The sequence below is a fragment of the Zootoca vivipara genome, chromosome Z2 (assembly GCF_965207765.1).
Source record: "Zootoca vivipara chromosome Z2, rZooViv2.hap1.1, whole genome shotgun sequence".
Lineage (NCBI taxonomy): Eukaryota > Metazoa > Chordata > Lepidosauria > Squamata > Lacertidae > Zootoca > Zootoca vivipara.
Genome location: NC_142585.1, coordinates 47,287,197 through 47,302,906, shown reverse-complemented (window position 1 = coordinate 47,302,906; position 15,710 = coordinate 47,287,197). Strand labels below are relative to the sequence as shown.

The following is a 15,710-nucleotide window of genomic DNA, read 5'->3' as shown; positions in this document are numbered from 1 at the left end:
GATCTTTGCACCATGGCGCCGGATATGCTTAAGAGGGCCCTGGCCCAGGGGCCAGATCCGGCCCAATCACCTTCTAAATCCGGCCCGCGGACGGTCCGGGAATCGGCATGTTTTTACATGAGTAGAATGTGTCCTTTTATTTAAAATGCCTTTTATTTAAAATGCATCTCTGGGTTATTTGTGGGGCATAGGAATTCGCTCATAATTTTTTTCCAATATATAGTCCGGCCCTCCACAAGGTCTGAGGGACAGTGGACCGGCCCCGTGCTGAAAAAGTTTGCTGACCCCTGAACTAAGTTTTTATTTTGGTATGAGCTTTCGTGTGCATGCACACTTCTTCAGATGCCAATATCTGAAGAAGGGTGCAATATCTGAAGAAGTGTGCATGCACACGAAAGCTCATACCAAAATAAAAACTTAGTTGGTCTTTAAGGTGCTGCTGGAAGGAATTTTTTTATTTTGTTTCCAAGCCACAGCTGACAACTTTTCCTTTTTTTTGCTGGAAATTCTCTTATTCCAGTGCCGTTTCCCGCTGCTATCTTGGATTGTTAGATCAGTGTTTTTCAACCACTGTTCCGCGGCACACTAGTGTGCCAGGAGATGTTGCCTGGTGTGCCGTGGGGAAAAGACGGCAGTGGGGCGGCGAGCTGCCGCGTCGCGCCTGCAGGATCCCTGGCTGGCTGGCTGGCTGAGCGCGTGTGGTTCCTTCCAAGAGGAGCCTGGCAGGCGCCAGCAGGGGGAAGCGCTTCTGCGGGGAAAGAAGGCAGAGTCAGCCTTCCGGGGCTTCCGGTTTCCTCGCGCCAGCTACGGACACGCTTTGCCGGAGCTCTGAAGAAGCTCCGTGAAAAAAGCGGCCGCCTAAAGGGGTTTGGGGGGCAACACAGAGGCTAGGCGACCCCGTGAATCCTGGGGTGACCAGGACGAAACTGAAGCCTGCAGCGCCAGTAAAAGGGAGACCACCGAAGCCTACATCTCCGACGAGGTGAGACGACGGTGGGAACTCGTGGCGCAAGGCGGAGAGCAACCCAAGGCGAGCAAGCCTTAGAGTCCGAGGGGGCAAGGTGGGGGAATATCCATTAACATAACCCCAAAATAAAACATAGAAAAAGTCATTAGAACCATCGAAAGAGAGGGGAACCGGAAAAAAAGACTGACGCTGAGCGCGGAAGTGACCAGCTTATTAAGGAAAAAAGGACTCTCCCCATTAAATGAAATAGACGCCAGTGAAGTATTTCGCGGGGAAAAGAAGGGAAAATACAAAGGAAGCCCTTCTAATATTACAAAACTGTTAACACGGGATTTCTTACGAGGCAAACGTTAGTTTAAAAGGGAGAAAAAGAACAAGAGAGACTGCGGTGTGTTTTACATTAAAGACAGAGACTTTGTTAAAAGGAGAACTGAGCAGCTAAGAGCGCCGGTTCTAAGGAGCAAAAGCAACACTAATTAAGAGACTCTGAACGCCAACACAAAGCCAAAAAAAAAAAAGTAATTTTTTTAACATTTTCTAATGGTGGTGTGCCTTGTGATTTTTTTCATGAAACAAGTGTGCCTTTGCCCAAAAAAGGTCGAAAAACACTGTGTTAGATGTACCGTAGAGTCCAGGGGTCAGCAAACTTTTTTAGCCGTGGGCCGGTCCCACGAGGCTTTTAATGTTTAATAGATTATTTTATTTCATTTTTCTGTTGGCAGCCACCCAGCCAGATGGGTGGGGTATAAATAATAAAGTCCTGCCACTCACCACCTGGCCCAGGGCGGGGCCAAGGCCTATAAGAACTGCTGCTGCTGCTGCTGCTGCTGCTACCAGCCAGGAGGACTCCCCTGCTCAGCGCCTGAAGGCCCCAGTCCTACCACTCACCACCTGGCCTAGGGTGGGGCCTGATGGGCTTTATAAAGGACTGTTGCCGCCACCGCTGCTGCTGCTGGACAGAGAGGGCTCCATTTTGTTTTTTATTTAAATTCCTGTTATTTTTTTACCTATGTTATTTTAAACTGCATTAAGGATGTATTCTTAGTTTTAGATTTTGATTCGTCGAAATTGTTTTCCATTCGGTTGTGTATTTTTTGATATGGTTTATGTATTGTTTGTGACTTTTGTAACTGTGCTATTGCTGTATTGTTTTGATATTCGATTGGAAGCCGCCCAGAGTGGCTGGGGAGACTCAGCCAGATGGGCGGGGTACAAACTAAAAAATTATTATTATTATTATTATTATTTATAACTATGCTCAATAACTATGCTGGAGGAGACTCTTGAGAGTCCCATGGACTGCAAGAAGATCAAACCTATCCATTCTGAAGGAAATCAGCCCCAAGTGCTCACTGGAAGGACAGATCGTGAAGCTGAGGCTCCAATACTTTGGCCACCTCATGAGAAGAGAAGACTCTCTGGAAAAGACCCTGATGTTGGGAAAGATGGAGGGCACTAGGAGAAGGGGACGACAGAGGACGAGATGGCTGGACAGTGTTCTTGAAGCTACAAACATGAGTTTGACCAAACTGCGGGAGGCAGTGCAAGACAGGAGTGCCTGGCGTGCTCTGGTCCAGGGGGTCACGAAGAGTCGGACACGACTAAATGACTAAACAACAACAACATGCTCAATAACAAGCTGGGATGCAGAAAGACACACAAATACTTTTGTAGATTGCTGTATTGTCACCACCCTCATCTCCAGGATGCAGCAATGCTGTTTACAATGTCCAGGATTCAGGTCCAAATCCCAGCAGATGCCGTGTCTCCGCTTTTCAGGACACCAGTCTCTCCACCCCCACAAAAATACACACCACTCCTGCAGAAAAAAATCTGTTCCCTTCTGGCCTTGTGACATAACCCAGCTACCAGGACATAGCAGGTGCTGTCCTCGTCCCTGGGCATCAAAAAGTTTCCACAATAACTTCGACTTCCTGGAGCAGTCGCTTCAAAGCTTGTTCTTATGTACTTGTTGTTTTCTCTGCAAGGCATGTAGGGGACAAGGCTTTGGGGGACAGTCTGGGGATGTTTCCCTCACCCCCTCCTGCAACTGCTCCCCTCCCTCCCTCCCTCCCTCCCTGCCATCATGTGGTATGGTCTTGCACCCATTTGCAGAGCCTCCTGGCGTAATAGACAGGCCCAACCGTGGAAAAACTTTTGTCCCGGAACCGAAGGGTCTTCCAGAAATGCTCCATCTTCTTGCGGAAGTTGTAGACCGTGAACAAGTCGACGATACCTATGTAATAGCGATAGTCGGGCCCGTCAATCACGTGCAAGGCATTCCGCGTGTTGGGAAGGAGCCGCCTGTTCTGGGTCAGGTGGAAGAGGGACTCCGCCAGATTGCTGATGGAGGGCGAATGCCCGTCCTCCTCCGTTGTAACCGAAGACTGGGCAGTCGGGTCGAAGCTGACCCCATGGAGCACATAAGGAGCCAAGACTTCCCGCATGAAGGTCTCGCTTCCCCTAGAAGTCTCGGACTCCTTGTCTGAGTTGGTTCTCTTCTTCAGGTACAGCGCCAGCATGTTCTGGATGGTGTACCTGCTTTCGGGAGAGAGCTTGTAGAACTGGTCCACACTAGGAGAATAGGCAGGACTCGGAGACGTGTGAGACTCATACATGGCGTTCCCAAAGTTCTGGTTATGGTGATCACTGTCAGTGTCAATCGACCTGTCAGGGGGAACATAAGCGCATTTGAAGACCGCCCTGTGTAACGCCCGCCCTGTGGAACGCCCTCCCTTGCAGGCACATTCAATGCAACATCCGTATGTGTTCATCAGTATGCGGGTGATACCCAGCTCTACCTCTCTTTCAAATCAGAACCAGTGAAGGCGGTGAAGGTCCTGTGTGAGTGCCTGGAGGCGGTTGGAGGGTGGATGGCGGCTAACATATTGAGGTTGAATCCTGACAAGTCAGAAGTACTGTTTGTGGGGGACAGGAGGCAGGCAGGTGTGGAGGACTCCCTGGTCCTGAATGGGGTAACTGTGCCCCTGAAGTACCAGGTGCACAGCCTAGGAGTCATTCTGGACTCACAGCTGTCCATGGAGGCGCAGGTAAATTCTGTGTCCAGGGCAGCTGTCTATCAGCTCCATCTGGTACGCAGGCTGTGATCCTACTGCCCGTGGACTGTCTCGCCAGAGTGGTGCATGCTCTAGTTCAGGCATCCCCAAACTGCGGCCCTCCAGATGTTTTGGCCTACAACTCCCATGATCCCTAGCTAGCAAGTCCAGGGATGATGGGAATTGTAGTCCAAAACATCTGGAGGGCCGAAGTTTGGGGATGCCTGCTCTAGTTATCTCCCGCTTGGACTACTGCAATGCGCTCTACGTGGGGCTATTTCTGAAGGTGACCCGGAAACTACAACTAATCCAGAATGTGGCAGCTAGACTGGTGACTGGGAGCGACCACCGAGACCACATAACACCGGTCTTGAAAGAGCGACATTGGCTCCCAGTACGTTTCCAAGCACAGTTCAAAGTGTTGGTGCTGACCTTGAAAGCCCTAAATGGCCTCGGTCCAGTATACCCGAAGGAGCGTCTCCACCCCCATTGTTCTGCCCGGACACTGAGATCCAGCGCCAAGGGCCTTTTGGCGGTTCCCTCACTACGAGAAGCAAAGCTACAGGGAACCAGGCAGAGGGCCTTCTCGGTAGTGGCGCCCGCCCTGTGGAACGCCCTCCCATTGGAGGTCAAGGAGATAAACAACTACCTGACATTTAGAAAACACCTAAAGGCAGTCCTGTTTAGGGAAGTTTTTAATCTGTGATATTTTAATGTATTTTGGTATTTGCTGGAAGCCGCCCAGAGTGGTGGGGGAAACCCAGCCAGATGGGCGGGGTATAAATAATAAATAATAATAATATGGACCTTAAGGTCCTCCGTGGGACATACTGGGAGAGGCGGTCCCATGGGTACGAGGGCTTTCAAGGTCAATACCAGCAACTTAAATCTGACCCTGTACTCCACCGGGAGCCAAGGCAGGTGGAAAAGCACTGGATGAACATGCTCCCATGGCAGGGACCCCATGAGGAGCCTCGCTGCAGCATTCTGCACCCGCTGGAGTTTCTGGGTCCGTTTCAAGGGCAGCCCCGCGTGGAGCGAATTACAGTAATCAAGCCTGGAGGTGACCGTCTCATGGATCACTGTGGCCAGATCAGGGCGGGAAGGGGAAGGTATAAGGCTGAGTTGGCTAGTAGAGGGTAGGGAGAAAGGAAGACTGGTTTCCCCTATGACCGATACCACCCCACCACCAAGAACAACCCCACCGTAGGGCCTCACATGGCAATGATGTTGGCAAGTGCGTGGCTCAGGAGCCTCTCGTCCTCATGAAGGGGCTGCAAGCCCACCAGAAGGCTGTAGTCAATCACGCCCAAATCCTTCAGGAATTGTGTGTCCAGCTCCAACTGGGTCAACATCCAGGTGCGTTGCGGACCTACATGGATGAGAGATGGGCATATTCAACCAGGAGGCTACCAGTCAGGGGTGAAGAGCTTGCAAGATCTCCTGTAATGAGCAGAAAACTACAGTGGTGCCTCGCTAGACGAATTTAATTCGTTCCACGGGTCAATTCTTATAACGAAAAATTCGCCTAGCCCTCGAGGGGAAGGCGGCGGAAGGCAGCCCGGGGGCGGCGAGGGGACTCAGGGGAGAGCTCGCCAGCAGCGGGCGGAGCAGGGTTGGCGGGGCCTCCATAAGCGGCCTCGTCTTGGCAGCAGAAGTCCTGGTCACTTTTGCTTCTAGGGGGGGCAGCTGCCCCCTGCCCAACGCTTGCACGGTGGGGGGGCGGCGACGAGAGACCTACCAAGGCAGATGGTCTTATCGGCAAAGTTTAGATCCTTATAAACCACAATGATTTCGCTGCCCTTCGGGGTCGGATCTGTCCAGCGGCCCACATCACACCCTTTAATATCATACCTGCGAGGGAAAAGGAGGGCTGGTAAGTGCCAGAGAAGTGGTCTTCATATACTCACCTGTTGTCCAAGAAGGCCACCGACAACATCCCTGTGAGGTAGGTCAGACACAAGAGATGGGGACAATAAGAGGGCAAGAAATCCAACAAGTGAAAATCTATAGGTACCTGGGAATTTTATTCCAGAGCAATTTAGGGTGGGCAAACCATCGTACAAACGCCATAAAACAGGCAAATTGCACCTCATCAGCAGTTGCCCGTTTTTATTATCAGAAAGGTAATCAATTTATTCCTGCGGCCAACCAGATATTTCAAACAAAAGTGCTATCCCAGATATTCTGTGGAATCCCACTATGGGTCCAAGCATATAACAGTGACTTTAAAAAGATTCACTCCAGCTTTCTGAGACATATTCTTGGACACCCAACTGTTATCAAATATGAAACAATGTGTGCAGAAATAGGCATACACACAATGGAATATTGGGTTTGGACCACCTGAATAAAATACTGGTTACGCTGCCATTTTTGCTGCTCCCCATCAAATCTGCTCGCTGATTTGCTCAAGGACTCCTATAAATCAAGATGGTATCAGTACCTTGAAAAAAAGATTGAATCTATAGGCATCGAGTTGGAGCCCTTGTACAATTCAAGCGAGCAATACATTTCCCATAATATCCTAACTAGACTAAAGGATGTCGAGAGACAAAATATTGTGGCAGCTGTAGACAAAATTTGCTCCCCTATATTCTATGATTTAAATATCCTAGATAGCAGAGCCAATTACGTCACCAAGTTAATGATCCCAGCCCAACGTAGAGCTTTTATGTTGGCCCGTCTAAATGTTTTTCCCTCGGCATTTGTCAGGGGAAGATATCAAAACATTCCTAGAAACAAGAGATTCTGCAGATGTTCTATGAATGTCCCAGACACTGTAGAGCATATTCTCTTTCATTGTCCATTGTAGAATACACTCCGTCAACATATTGTCCCCTCTTTTGGATGGTCTGGAACCCCAGCAAGGTGAAAGTGTGGGATTCCGCCTATCTGACGTTGACCAAAGGGTAACGGTGGGGGTAGCTGAGTTTTTAGTAGCAGTCCTCCTAGCTCCGCTAGGCTGTGCTCCGCCTCCGCCTCTGCCCACCAGCCCCGCCGGCAGCGCCGCTCTCACCCACGGCCGTGCCGGCCCTGCTTCTAGGAGGGGCAGGTGCCCCTCCTGCACCGCGCTGGGTATGCCCATGAGTGGACAAGTTTATCTTGCCCACTGCTACACCTTCTCTCATTCCCTGGCAACACGCAACTTCGGGTGTGTGTGGGTGTGTGTATGCACCAGACATGTCCCAGGGTGTTTTGCATTTGGGCCCAGCTTTTGCTGAGGCCAGGTACCAGCATCTAAGCTGTAGCAATTCACACTTGCTAGAAACAAAAACGATAAATCCCTGCACACAGAAACCTAGCATGTCAGGGAGAGGGATAGGAAGCCTTGCTTCAAAGAGCCCAGTCAGTGGACAGGATTTGATAGGGGATAAGGTCTACCTCCACAGCACAATTCTGTGCGTGTTCCTCCAGAATTACCCCCCCCCCCTTTGTTCAATGCTTCCTTCCAGGGGCATAAGGAAGTCAAGCAGCAGGAGTGGAGGAAGGCCTCTATCGTCAACTCAGATAATAATAATAATAATAATAATAATAATAATAATAATAATAATAATAAAGCAGCCCTGTTTAGGGAGGACCTTAATGTTTAATAGATTATTTTATTTCATTTTTCTGTTGTAAGCCGCCCAGAGTGGCTGGGGAAGCCCAGCCAGATGGGAAGGGTATAAATAATAATAATAATAATAATAATAATAATAATAATAATTTATTATTTATACCCCCGCCCATCTGGTTGGCCTTCCCCTGCCACTCTGGGCAGCTTCCAACAAACATTAAAATACATTAAATATCACAGATTAAAAACTTCCCTAAACAAGGCTGCCTTTAGGTATTTTCTAAATGTCAGGTAGCTGTTTATCTCTCTGACCTCTGATGGGAGGGCGTTCCACAGGGCAGGTGCCACTATCGAGAAGGCCCTCTGCCTGGTTTCCTGTAGCTTTGCTTCTCGCAGTGAGGGAACCGCCAGAAGGCCCTCGGCGCTGGATCTCAGTGTCTGGGCTAAACGATGGGGGTGGAGACGCTCCTTCAGGTATATAGGACCGAGGCCATTTAGGGCTTTCAAGGTCAGCACCAACACTTTGAATTGTGCTCGGAAACGTACTGGGAGCCAATGTAGGTCTTTCTAGACCGGTGTTATCTGGTCCCGGCGGCCGCTCCCAGTCACCAGTCTGGCTGCCGCATTCTGGATTAATTGCAGTTTCCGGGTCACCTTCAAAGGTAGCCCCACGTAGAGCGCATTGCAGTAGTCCAAGCAGGAGATAACCAGAGCATGTACCACTCTGGTGAGACAGTCTGCAGGCAGGTAGGGTCTCAGCCTGCGCACCAGATGGAGCTGATAGACAGCTGCCCTGGACACAGAATTGACCTGCACCTCCATGGACAGCTGTGAGTCCAAAATGACTCCCAGGCTGCGCACCTGGTCCTTCAGGGGCACAGTGACCCCATTCAGGACCAGGGAGTCCTCCACACCTGCCCGCCTCCTGTCCCCCACAAACAGTCCTTCTGTCTTGTCAGGATTCAACCTCAATCTGTTAGCCGCCATCCATCCTCCAACCGCCTCCAGACACTCACACAGGACCTTCACCGCCTTCACTGGCTCTGATTTGAAAGAGAGGTAGAGCTGGGTATCATCCACATACTGATGAACACCCAGCCCAAACCTCCTGATAATCTCTCCCAGTGGCTTCATATAGATGTTAAAAAGCATGGGGGAAAGGTCGGAACCCTGAGGCACCCCACAAGTGAGAGCCCAGGTGTCTGAACACCCCCCCCCCAGAGCTAAAAATGGTGCCATTCCTCTCAAACCATGCAAGGAACTCACCGCTCGACAATCTTATCATGAGGGTAGAAGATACTCTGCATTATGATGAAGTATCTCTAGAGGCAGAAGCAGAAAACAGCAGCATGTCAGTTCAGGGCTAAGACCGTTCAAGCATGCAGCGCTCATGGCAGTGTGCAATGCTCCCATAGGACGTTTCCAGGATGCTTAATGCTGAGACAGAAAGATGGGTGGAAAGCAAGGGCCTTCCTCAATGGGTGGGGAAGGGAAGGACCCCTAAGACCCACCTCTTTCCCTTGGCTTTTTGACACTTAAGATGTATACTTTTAGGACCCACTTTACTTCTGTAATTTCCACTTGTTGAAAACTAGCTTTGATGGTGTTTCCTGCTTGGCAGGGGGTTGGACTGGATGGCCCTTGTGGTCTCTTCCAACTCTATGATTCTACTACCGGTAGCTGACCCGGCCACACGTTGCTGTCAGCCATATGTCAATAATGCTTTGATGGTGTTTCCTGCTTGTTTCCTGCCCAGGTGCGAAATTTGAGGGATTGTGGCCTGGATCATTGTGTCAAAATGATCCGGACGATCGGTCAAGCGGTTATGGAGAAAAGTGGATCTTTTACATTTATATATATATAGATACAAACGTGTCCAGAGGAGGGCAACCAAAATGGTCAAAGGCTTGGAAACAATCCCTTATGAGGAACGGCTTAGGGCAGGCATCCCCAAACTGCGGCCCTCCAGATGTTTTGGCCTACAACTCCCATGATCCCTAGCTAGCAAGTCCAGTTGTCAGGGATGATGGGAATTGTAGTCCAGAACATCTGGAGGGCCGAATTTTGGGGATGCCTGGCTTAGGGAGCTGGGCATGTTTAGCCAGGAGAAGAGAAGGTTAAGGGTGATATGATAGCCATGTTCAAATATATCAAAGGATGTCATATAGAGGAGGGAGAAATGTTGTTTTCTGCTGCTCCAGAGAAGCGGACACAGAGCAATGGATTCCAACTACAAGAAAGAAGATTCCACCTCAACATTAGGAAGAACCTCCTGACAGTAAGAGCTGTTCGGCAGTGGAATTTGCTGCCAAGGAGTGTGGTGGAGTCTCCTTCTTTGGAGGTCTTTAAACAGAGGCTTGACAGGCATATGTCAAGAATGCTTTGATGGTTTTTCCTGCTTGGCAGGGGGTTGGACTGGATGGCCCTCGTGGTCTCTTCCAACTCTATGATTCTAGTTTTAATATTGTGTTTTAATCATATTAACCTGCCCTGGGATCTGAGGGTGAACAGTGGATAAACAGCAACAACTTCGGAATGCTACTAAGCATTGTTGTTATTTTTAATAAAGCACCTATAGTGTGGGGTGTGTGTGTTAAGCAATGGGTGGTGGGTCATATTCATCCCGCCTCCAAAAAATTGTGAATCCCCAAAGACTCCCCAAATTTGTCATTTCTAATATGAAAAATGAGTTTTTAATTTTTTTTCCTTTTGGTAATAAAATAATTATTGATCACCCCAACTGTGATGCCAAAGTCTTTTTTGTGCCCCACAAAGCTTTCAAAATTTGTCCATTATAAAAACCATTTCCCGCCCCTCTTTTTCAGGGTTTCCTGCTGTGATGCTGTGACGCAAACAAGGCCCCTAAAAATGTATTCAGTTTAAAAAAATGATGATGATGATTTTGTACAGCGCCTCAAAATCTCTGGACGGCATTTAAAAAAACCAAAAAAGCAAGACAGGCCCTGAAAAAGTGAGGTGGGGACAAGAAAACAAGCAAATGTAGGTGCCTGTTCTTCCCAAGTTAGATAATAAACATAATGGCTTGCAGCCATTGGAATTAATGGCCCTATGTAACCCACATAGTTGCCAAGTTATCCCTTTTTTACAGGGATTTTCCCTTATACTGAATAGGCTTCCTCGCGAGAAAAGCGAAAAGTTGGCAGCTATGGTAACCCACGCTTGCCAGTTTCGATGGGTCTACTCTGAGCAGGGCTGGCACTGGGTACAACCCCTCAAGCTTTTCAAAATAAAAATGAAGGTGCTAGGAGAGGAGGGGTGATTACATAGAATTTATAGATGTTTCTGTTGTGGCAATTATCTAACATTCCCTTTAACAGCAAACTCAAGTGTTTCGAATGCCAACAGGATTGTCTTCAAAACAGGGATTTTGAGGAACAAGAGGGAGGTATTTGTAGGTGTGCAAAAGCTGCAGTACAGACCCTCCAAGTGTCCTGATTTAGAGAAGCCACCCCAGTTTCTGATGTAATCCCAGAATGTCCTGCTTTTCCTTAAAGGTAAAGGGACCCCTAACAATTAGGTCCAGTCGTGTCTGACTCTGGGGTTGCGGCGCTCATCTTACATTACTGGCTGAGGGAGCCGGCATACAGCTTCCTGGTCATGTGGCCAGCATGACTAAGCCGCTTCTGGCGAACCAGAGCAGCGCACGGAAACGCCGTTTACCTTCCCGTCGGAGCAGTACCTATTTATCTACTTGCGCTTTGGCATGCTTTCGAACTGCTAGGTGGGCAGGAGCTGGGACTGAGCAACGGGAGCTCACCCCATGGCGGGGATTCGAACTACCGACCTTCTGATCGGCAAGCCCTAGGCTCTGTGGTTTAACCCACAGCGCCACCCGCGTCCCCTTGCTTTTGCTTAGGATGTTCCTATTTTTGTTGGTGGGTATGGGGTTATCAGACCCCTGAGCCTTCTGAAGGGAATTCTGTATAGGGAAGTTTTTTTTAAAAAAAATGTTTAATGTTTTATTATGTTGGGAGCTGTCCAGAGTGGCTGGGGCAACCCAATAAAATGTGTGGGGTATAAAAAGTAAAAATATCATTATAGAATGGGATGTCCCTATTTGTTGGATTTTTTGAATAGTCAAGTTACTTTAGAGCCGGTCTAATGTAAATACTGTCTGTTTAAGAGAAACAGGTGCCAGTGATTTCTGTTACTTGCTCACAGGCGTGGGCTCTGCTCCTTGTATATAAGGCTCTGCCAGAAAGCCTTCTGTATCTCTTAGATAGATCTCTTAGTAGATCACTCTCTCAGTTGAATGTATCTCTCAGTTAAATATGTGATTTAATTCTCAGTTTAAGAGATTCCAAGTTGAATCTTAGTAAGAGACTCTCAGTTTAAGAGATTCCTTAGTTGAATCTTAGTATGAGAGTTGTTTAGTTATAAAGCTAGTTTGCTGTTAATTCTTGGGTAGTTTAATGAGAGTTATGTGGGAGTTTGTGGGAGGTTTGGAATGGTTGGAATGTGGGTAGATAAAGTTGCTAAGAGAGAAAGCATTTATCTTTAGTTTAAAGTCTCTTTAGAGTCAGTTTGTTTTTCAGTTAAAGAAACCCAATCGTTTGTATTTTCATCTTTATACTTTTACAAGTGTGCAGCTAGTAAGGGGTTTCATATAAGGGAGATAATACCCTACGCTCTTGGTGGTGTTTTCTTAGCCAGGTCGACTTCTGACTGCGTATACTCTGTGTGAAGCGTACTTTAAAGCAGTGTTTCTCAACCAGTGTGCCTCCAGATGTTTTGGGACTACAACTCCCATCATTCCTGACCACTGGTCTTGCTAGCTAGGGATGATGGGAGTTGTAGTCCCAAAACATCTGGAGGCACACTGGTTGAGAAACACTGCTTTAAAGGGCCACTGGAAACTGGGATATATGATTTAGGTTAAGCAAGTTTCAATACCCAGTTTTCTCCAATATTATTCTTATTACCGGTATATATATATATATTTTCCAAAACTATTTTCTGGAAGTACTGGAGGGTATGGTAACAGGGTTAGCTGAAATCAAAAGGCCAACCATTTCTTCCCACCCCCAACAAAATGCCCTGGAGGGGTTAAGAGTCAACTGCCCTGTTTGAGCCCCCTAACTAGCTTATTGCACCCTGGAAGAGCGCAAGGCTGGAGCCCTGGCAGAAATATTCCAGCAAGGGAGCTTTGAAGCCCTGCAAAATCTCCTCGCAGGTACTGTGTATTAACAACTAATAGCGATAGCTCACATAAAACCTTACCTTCTTTTCCCGAGGGACGATAATACTGTGCACACCTGTTGGAAGGAAGGGGGAAACACACATCACAGCCAAAGGATTTGGCCTGATCGTAAGAAACGTATTACTGCTGCTGACTTTTAAGGCTTATTTTCATTCATGTGTAAGCTTATCAGATCTTTGTCCAGTCAGCGTGCCCCTCCCCCCGCAATAGGGTGGGTCATAAAAATTTCCCCCCCGAAAATGTTCCCTCCCTAGATCTTATCTCAGGTGTATGGTATTATCCACATGTTTGATCTTAAATAAATAAATATTGCAGAAAATAATAGTATGCAACTATTATTGCTCTACATAAAACCTAAAATTGATGTTTATCAGTTCACAATTTAACATACTGAGAATTAAAGGAGTCAAATTCCTATGTTTTTATCACTCGTAGCGAGGCAAAATTTCAATCTGTAGGAGCAGGGTCTAAATATTAACCGATTTGTCCCAAATTTTGAAATTTGACTATGTTTATACCATACGCCTGAGATAAGATCAAGGGAGGAAACATGTTTTTTAAAAAACCCTTTTTATGACCCACCCTACCCCGCAAGGAGAAAGGAGTCAAACGACACTGGGTTTGGGTTCAAGAGACAAGGCTTTATTTTGCTAACCCAGGAATTAGCAAAAGGTGTGTGCGTGTGATCTCTCACAAAATCACACAACCCCCCTTCAAGGGAGGGTTTAATTTCTTATACCCTTCGCAAGCGACCACCACCTGATTTCTCGGGAAACACACGATTTCTAGGAAATCGAAAGCTAAGTGGGAAATCGAAAATGAAGAAACATTTACAGGAATTTGTACCGTTCAACAAAGTAACAAAGACCAAAAGCATCATTTCATGTGCCCACCATTCTCCCCTTTCCCTCATCTGTTCTGGATACCTAACTGGTACTCCTTTATCTTGACCCTGGCATGCCTGCCTGTCTATTCTCTGTTTTCATGTATAAGTAACAATAACTATTAAAAATACTTATTGCTTAAATGTTAAAGCAGGATCCATTATATATATATATTCTTTAATAGCATAGACTGTTTGATACATTATAATCAACAAAGCTTTTTCTATGATCCTTTTACCTTCTGCACAACTAATAATTCTAGAAATGCCTGCTTCAATAAGTAATGAGATTGTGATGCTTCCGATACATGACTATATAGTAGCAAGCTTTTATATGCATAAAATGTACAGTGGTGCCTCGCTAGACGAAATTAATTCGTTCCACGGGTCAATTCGTGTAACGAATTTTTTGTCTAGCGAGTTGCGGTTTCCCATAGGAATGCATTGAAACTTAATCAATGCGTTCCTATGGGCTCCGGGGGACTGGCGGTGGGGAAGGCAGGCAGGCAGGCAGGCAGGCGCTTGCTCTCTTGCCTGCCTGCCTTCCCCACCGCCTGTCACACGAAGATCGGTGGGCGCTGCTTCCCGGGCTTGTCAACCCCGCAAGCAGCGCCCGCCGATCTTCGGCTCTGTCCCCCAAAGCGCTATGGCTCGGGGAAGCAGGCAGGGAGATGGCAACAGCCCACAGCTTCCTGGGCTGTTGCCGTCTCCCTGCCTGCTTCCCCAAGCCGAAGCGCCCAGGGGACAGAGCCGAACTGTGGCACTGTGGGAGCTTTTCACCGTTTGCCTTCCTTGAGCCAAGGGGGAGGCAGACGGCGAAAAGCTCCCACAGCGCCGCAATTCGGCTCAGAGACTGGCTTGGCGGCGGCAGGAAGAAGGGGAGGAACAATGCATTCCTCCTCTTCTCCCTGCCGCCGCTTGGCACACAGCAAGGAGAGATCCCGGAGTTTGGAGAAGTGCTTCTCCAAACTCCGGGATCTCTCCTTGCTGTCGGCGGTGGGGGGAAAGGAACGAATGGAGAGAAAGGGCAGCTTTCTCTTCCTTTGTTCCTCTCCCCACCCCTGCCCGACAGAGCCGGCATCTGACGGGGGTTCGGAAGCCCCGTGAAATGCAGGCTCTATCGGGCGGGGTGGCGGCGCTAGAGGAATACCCTGCAGATTTTCTGATCAGAGGTTTTTATGGCCACGCTTCGCAAGACGAAGCGGTGGCCATAGAAAACCTCTCCGTATAGCGAGGCAACCTCCAATCAGAAAATCCTTTCATTAAGCGAAATTTTCGTCTAGCAGGGCATTCATCTAGCGAGGCACCACTGTATACCCAAAAAAGGAAAAACATACTTAATAATATTGGACAGGAACTGAATCTGGCATTATCAATGAACTACCTATGCAACAATAATTGATCTGGACTGTAATTGTGTGTTCTTCTCAGCATCAAAGACCATTTTTGGGATGACCAGTGCAGCCTTCATTCACGCAACATTTTATCTCTCTCCCAGATCTGTTCTGGACATGTGCTACGAGCATGTCTTACCCAGGAATTTGACGAGGATGGAATGAGGGTTTCTCTCCATGTGCTCAAGATATTTGGGCAGGTTTGTGAGGAGGAATTGGATTTCTTGCTTACTTTGAGTCTTCAGGAAGTAGCGCTTATCGTTGCTGTTTAAGATGGGGAGGGAAGCAGGAATACACTTATTTGTTTCAATTTACATGCCACTTTCCCACGTAAGTATGCCCAAATCAGCTGACAACGGAACGAAACTGCAAATCAATACATTGTTACAACGAAGCTCAAATATGAAATAACTGCATTGAAGGGGTTTGGACTAGATCCATAGCTGCCAAGTCTCCCGTATTCCCCGGGAAACCCCCGGCTGTTCCAAGCCGAAAAAATGGATTCCCCCCCCCCAGTTTATTCTGGCGTGGTGGCCATTTTGGAACTGGGCAGAGCATGCTCATACGCGACTTTTGATGCTGTTCTGCCCAGTTCCAAAATGGCGGCAGCGCCACTTCCAGTCTGCTACT

At 47.9% G+C, this 15,710-nt stretch overlaps 1 protein-coding gene across 3 annotated transcripts in view; it reads right to left on the bottom strand.

Moving 5' to 3' along the window:
* Nucleotides 1–2,630: 2,630 nt before the first annotated feature.
* The window catches only part of PIP5KL1 (phosphatidylinositol-4-phosphate 5-kinase like 1), a 29,366-nt gene continuing 16,286 nt past the window's right edge, over nucleotides 2,631–15,710 (bottom strand). For all 3 annotated transcript variants that reach the window (XM_060270225.2, XM_088665316.1, XM_060270226.2), the window contains 6 exons: nucleotides 15,220–15,344; nucleotides 12,824–12,858; nucleotides 8,849–8,904; nucleotides 5,765–5,877; nucleotides 5,242–5,395; nucleotides 2,631–3,634 (listed from right to left, as the gene is read on the bottom strand). In XM_060270225.2, the coding sequence (XP_060126208.1) occupies nucleotides 3,052–3,634; nucleotides 5,242–5,395; nucleotides 5,765–5,877; nucleotides 8,849–8,904; nucleotides 12,824–12,858; nucleotides 15,220–15,344 (1,066 nt within the window). In that variant the 3' untranslated portion in view covers nucleotides 2,631–3,051. The remainder of the gene's footprint in view (nucleotides 3,635–5,241; nucleotides 5,396–5,764; nucleotides 5,878–8,848; nucleotides 8,905–12,823; nucleotides 12,859–15,219; nucleotides 15,345–15,710) is intronic.